The 6,035-nt window shown below is 37.1% G+C and overlaps 1 protein-coding gene across 4 annotated transcripts in view; it reads right to left on the bottom strand.

Moving 5' to 3' along the window:
- Positions 1-264: 264 nt before the first annotated feature.
- The window catches only part of LOC149788612 (uncharacterized), a 57,493-nt gene continuing 51,722 nt past the window's right edge, over positions 265-6,035 (bottom strand). For all 4 annotated transcript variants that reach the window (XM_089974683.1, XM_089974684.1, XM_089974682.1 and 1 more), the window contains one exon: positions 265-686. In XM_089974683.1, coding sequence (XP_089830809.1) covers positions 494-686 — 193 coding nt within the window. In that variant the 3' untranslated portion in view covers positions 265-493. The remainder of the gene's footprint in view (positions 687-6,035) is intronic.

Raw genomic sequence — 6,035 nt, 5'->3', positions numbered from 1 at the left:
TATCCAGCTAGAAATGATCCTTTCTGTGAAAACAGCAGGACCCTTTCTCCACTCCATGAATACATGTCCTGACAAAAAAGATGTTCTTATTACCCCACCCACCCACACACCTCAAAACAGATCCCCACAAAATAAATGAGTTTACAGTGCAACTACCTCTTTGAAGCATATAATGCTTGGTTAGAGCAACAACATGATATTGCCACAGTTATCATATATATCCCATTACTGAAATTGGGTAGGAGTATATGTATAAAACAACTGTTCATAAGAATTCTTTATTACATGTACTATCACTAACATGAATATATGTACAACATGATTTTGTAAAACTCAAATGTCAACATCATTGATGATACTTATAATGACAATGGTGTCAAGACCCAAAATGTGATACCTATATCTTGCTATCTGCAAATGCAGATAAGACAACAATATTCTTAAGTCAATTTCACACATACATCCAGTGTCAGGGTAAGCCAGACATCCAGCGTCAGGGTAGGCCCATCATGTCCAGCAGAAGGTTAATTTTTGTGTTAAGCCAGGCTGTCTGTTTTTTCTTGAGCCCAGAGACCCAGTCTTGAGGTAGTTTGGAGAAGCCCACCTTACATCCCAACAGGGCACCTGCAACGCAGCCGTTACTGTTACTGTCCCCTGCAGCCATCACAAGTTTCATCAGCACTCTCCTGACAATGACAAACACAATGTCAAAAAACCTGTGACTAGAGATCTGAGAAATTTTGTTACAGCATGCTGTAAAACAAATGTTCTTCAGAAAACATGTCATGCATTGCAAACTACACTGTTATGTATCTTCCCTTGCTTAATAATGGTTGCAGAATATGGCCAATGTGCCCTTCTGCATGTCAAAAGAGACAACTAAAGGCAGAAACCTTTTTACCTGGAATGCATCCCATCAATACGTTCACACTGAGAACATCTTTGATTTTTTTATGAGACTTAGGTTTATATAAAATCCATCCATCCATCCATCCATCCATTACCTCCCTTACAGGGCATTTTATAAACTTTAACACAATACCATGTAAATTTTAATGCTGCCTAAGCAACCCCATGACCACCGGATTAGTCATATAGAGATCCCTCACTATAAAGCCCCTCAACATGCTGCTGCCTCTCTTATACATTTTCATGCCAGCTGAAAAACGTTTGCATTTTATTTGCTATTTGCAACTTATAGACTTTGTCTTTTTTAATAAATGTTATTATTTGCTGTTGCTTAAGTAACTTTAGACATAAAAAAGCCAAGACCAACACTTGCAAAAACTTAATAAAATGCAAACTTTGCTAAAAGAGCATGGAAATATAATCAGTTTCTCCTGAAGGAGTCTTTCAAGTAAAATACCAACTTTAATACGTTAGAAGTAATAATAATAAAGTATTGAAGATGACTGCCATTGCAGCCATACTGGATGTCTGAGTCGCAACATTTTCATTTAAGACCAATTGGGCATTATATGAATTCTTTTAGTTAAAACCACATGTCAATAAAACAACTCTTTCAGAAGATACAACAACAACTTGACAGTACAGATGGCCACCATGGCAGCTACACTGAATGTCTGAGGGGCACAATTTTCATTTAGGTCCAACAAGAGATTATAAGTTTTTCTAAAGTGAAAATCCCATAATGATAAGCCATCTATTCTATTAAGAAGATTGTCATGATGGTGGCCATACTGGATGTCAGATGGACACCATCTTCTTTTAGAAAAACTTAGTCAACGTCATTCAGGAGGATTAACAATAACAACATTTTCAAGATGACTACAAGGCAGCCATACTGGATGTCAGATTGGCACCATTTTTATTTAGGACCCATTACCGGACATTATAAGAAGATTTTTATTAGAAATCCCATGTTAATATGACCATGGGACAAAATAATAAGATCTTCAAGATGGTTGCTATGGCAGCCATACTGGATGTTTTCAATATGACCACCATGGCTGCAATAAATTACGTAGGTCTGTAAGTTTGGAAATAAACCCTTCCAAATAAATGTAAATATGAAGAATAAGATGATAAAATATAAAATGTAGATATTTCATATAGATCACAAAGACCTCTTTTTGCAAAAAGGATGTAGAACTTTTCAAGATGAATCCACTTGCCAAATTTCATGATACTATGTATCATTTTATATAGCATGCCCAAAACTCATGTGGTCATTAACTGAATTCAAACACCAAACCAAAGGGAGTAAAATTGAGGAAAAAATGAGCTTCTTTTGTTGTAATTTTGTGGTAGAAAGAGAAATGAATATCATTATTAATTTCACACTTTGTGCAGAAATGGTGTGTGAGAAATGAACATCAAACACAGAATTCAAAACCCAAGTCAGTGATGCATAAAATATGGGCCATAACAACCTACTAATGAAATGAGGCAGAAGCACTCATCAAGATGCATCCTAAAATTTAATGATTCTTGATTGGATAGTATGCACAGAACATGACCAAAACATATATCTCGTGAACTAAATACAAAACTGAACCTTTAGCCAGTACAATGTGAAACATAGATCAAAGTGACCTATTATGATGTGGGTGTGGTCCTAAAAGACATATACAATCACCTAGTTAACTGATTAAAGTGTGAACAGTAACATCATCAACTGAACCAAAGATGGCAAAAGACAAAATATGGGTCACAGTGCCATACTTTTGTGAGGCTGTAGTACTCGTCAAATTTTATGATTCCAGGTATGAAATTATTTATACCATCTGCAAAAAACCTTGATTAAATGCAAAAGAGTTAACCAAGAATGAAGAACCTAATGTACATTATGTACAAAGTTAGCCCCTTTGACACCCTCCCCCTCCCCTCAAACTGTTTCCAAGGATTTAGGAAGAAAGAACTTTATTAGGCAAAATTTGCATTTAAATTTCCTTTTTAAGTTCAGTTTCAATGTAATCATTATAAATGTGATATACCCTCTTATATGGTGTTGTTTTATTTTATGTCCACATGTGATTCCATGAGAAACTAATTAAATGCTTACTCAGCAGCTAAGCTGGATTTATTTTGACAATTTTTCAGAATTTAGTGGTCTCTATTGGATGAAGACCCAAGCTAATTAACAAAATGTTTCAACCGAATACATGAAAGGTACAGACTTCACAATAACATTCATGCAAGGGTCAACCTAATTGTTTGTCTCTTTAGACAGGTCCTAAGTTTTTGGTTTTGGCTAATCTGTGGCTTATTCTTCAGAATTAGCAGTGACACATCTAAACATCACTTTCTTGTAAAGAAACTTGCAATATTTTTATCTCTTCTCTGTTTTTATGGTAGATTTTTTTATTAATATAAATTATCTAGGATTGTACTATAGTTTGTTCCACATAGCATCACAAATTTTCCTATCGTTAACTCTAGAAATTTTCAAGTCAGCATCATTAACTGTAGCTAAAACGACCTAATCAGTTTAAAATATTTTGAGTTAAATGAATTAGGTGCTTTTAGCTACATTTAATGATGCTGAACTGAAAATTTACTGAGTTACCAATAGGACAATTTTGCAATTCTATGTGGAATGAACTATCAAATAAGAACTTTTATCATATTCTTGAGAAATAAACCAGTACAAACATATTTATTTGTTTGGCTCTGGTGGTTTGTGAGTGTTAGTTTAACTATGAGGCTATAGTTCATTAGTGTTTGCTTATGATGAATATGTTTGGGGGGTGGGTGGGCAGGGGAGGCAGCCACTAATTTAAAGCAAGTTGTACTTACTGTTATCGCATTACTACCTCTTTTTGTGGCACAAGTCTCCATTCTAAGGTGAATGTTCCCTCTTCCAACTAGTAGCTGGAGGTTTAGAACAAAAAAGAAAAACCAACAACAAAGCAGTCTAATTCCTTAGTAATTTCCAACACTTGGAATATTTTACCTGGACCAAAAAGGAAGGACATCTAAGTGAGGGGAGAGGAGGGAATTAGGCAATATCAGCAGGTACATATAACATAATTAAAATTAACTTAATCTAAAGAATCTATTTTAAGCAGTAATTCAATGTCATTAACTGCTATTACTGTATTAATGAATATGCTGGCCTGGCTGGAGGCTAATGGCCTATCGATAAGCTGTCAATGTGAACCTGCCATTATGCTTATATAGGGTGCTCTATTACCGGTTGGAGAATTGCTTCATAACTTGTTGTGATGACACAACTGGATACTAATGTGTAAATGCCTTCGCTCTCGTGCAACACTGATCAAAGGTAAAATGAAAAGATGGAGTGAGGCTACCAAAAGGCAGCTTACGTGATATCATCCAGTGAAGATTGAAAATAAATGAATATGAAAAACCAAAGATTCAGAGACAGCTTTTATTCTCAGGAAAGATCTATCTCAGCAAGAAACTGATAATCTCTTCTGATCATCAGAAGAACACACCTAGAGACGGTGGCTGTCAAATATTAGAGTTATCTTTGAGAGAGAGAAAGAGATGGTTTCGATAATTTATTTTCTTTTAAATTTAGGTAAATGAGTTTTCTTACAACACAAGTGTGGGAGGGGGGCCATGAAGAGCCATGATGTGAAGGACCTGACTCTATGAAACACTTGATGAATTAATGTGAAAGTTGGGGAGATACTGGTGATCCCACTTCAGCCATTGGTCTGGATGGGAGTTTGTTGTTCAGCCTCTTAGGAAACAAGTCTATTACTGGCTTCCCCACATTTGAAAAAGTGCCTCTGCTACTCACTGGTGGAGAGACCAATCTGTGAGGATCACACAACCCTGTATGGACAGACTGTGAGCCAAAATATTTATCCTGTCCAATGTAGATGACTCAGAGAGTAATCTCCTCTGAAAACGTCCAATGTACGAGGCTCCAGACAATCAAGCAAACATCCACGAGTTTAGCACCTCATGAAATATCTGGAAGAGAGGGACTTCACTGGAGAGGTTCGACTACCTATCTGCCTGATACCCATGGCCTCAATCATTAGCGAAAGGGGGTATATACATACTTCCTCCCCAAGCCCTGTCAGCAACTTTATCACATGAAAGATTAGCAGGAAGGAGTTTTAAAATTGGTCTGACGGTTCTGCTAGGGTCCTGGCTAAAAACAAGTGAAAGAAAAAAATTAACCTTTCAGGATTTAAGCATTTCTTTATCAGTTAAGCCAGGACCAGGATCAGGACTTATCCATTAAATCTTGTGAGGCCACTGTAGGCATCGGCCATCCAACTAGCATCACCACGTTAAGCATGGCAACCCTCAAAAGCTTTTTGCTGTGCTCCAGCAAGACTTTTGATGTCTCCAAAGAGGCATTTCTACTGATGTAAAGAAGCTCAGCAAAGAGTGTCGTGGATATCAAGAGCTTGTCTTTATGTCTTGGCAATGGCCAAAAATCTCTGCAAAATGGCTGGAGACAACGATTTCACAGACTGAAGGCAGCAGGAAAAAGAAAAAAGCTTGCCATTTGAGGTTATAGTAACTAGTATATGATTCTTGACTTCCAAAGTCTCAAGGGACTTAACTAAGGCATGGGCCCAAATACCCAACTGATATCTCCACCTTGGAAGCACACAAGTCAATAGCTGGAGGAAGGAATGGGCTCAATGGGTCAAACAGGCAAATGGACTATATACCTAGAAGCAGAAACCAAGGGCTGAAGTGTAAAAGTGGGAAAAGACCACCTCTTTTGGCCTCTAGACAACTTCTGTGTTAGATCCATAACCCTTGCTGAGCATGGAAGCAATTGAATAACTGTTTTAGATGGCACCTCTAAGAGCCTTTAGAAAATGGATGATCCTAGTATTAAAAAACAATGAGAAATTCTGACAGGTCATGGGGAAGAAGTTTACTGCCCTGGCAATGGACCAAAAAATTCCATATCCTCCATCACCTGACCTCTCAGGTGGGACAAAGATGGAGACTCCAAAAGAGGATAAAGGTCCAATGCAACTGGGTTTTCTGGGTACTTGTCTGCATTTACCAATTTTAAGAGTTTATAGATTTATATGTGCTTTTACGCAGAGAAAGGACTATCCCTTATCTCC

The sequence above is a fragment of the Sinohyriopsis cumingii genome, chromosome 11 (genome assembly GCF_028554795.1).
Source record: "Sinohyriopsis cumingii isolate HCF-2022 chromosome 11, ASM2855479v2, whole genome shotgun sequence".
Lineage (NCBI taxonomy): Eukaryota > Metazoa > Mollusca > Bivalvia > Unionida > Unionidae > Sinohyriopsis > Sinohyriopsis cumingii.
Note: the sequence above shows the minus strand (reverse complement) of the source record. Positions and strands in the feature narration are given on the sequence as shown.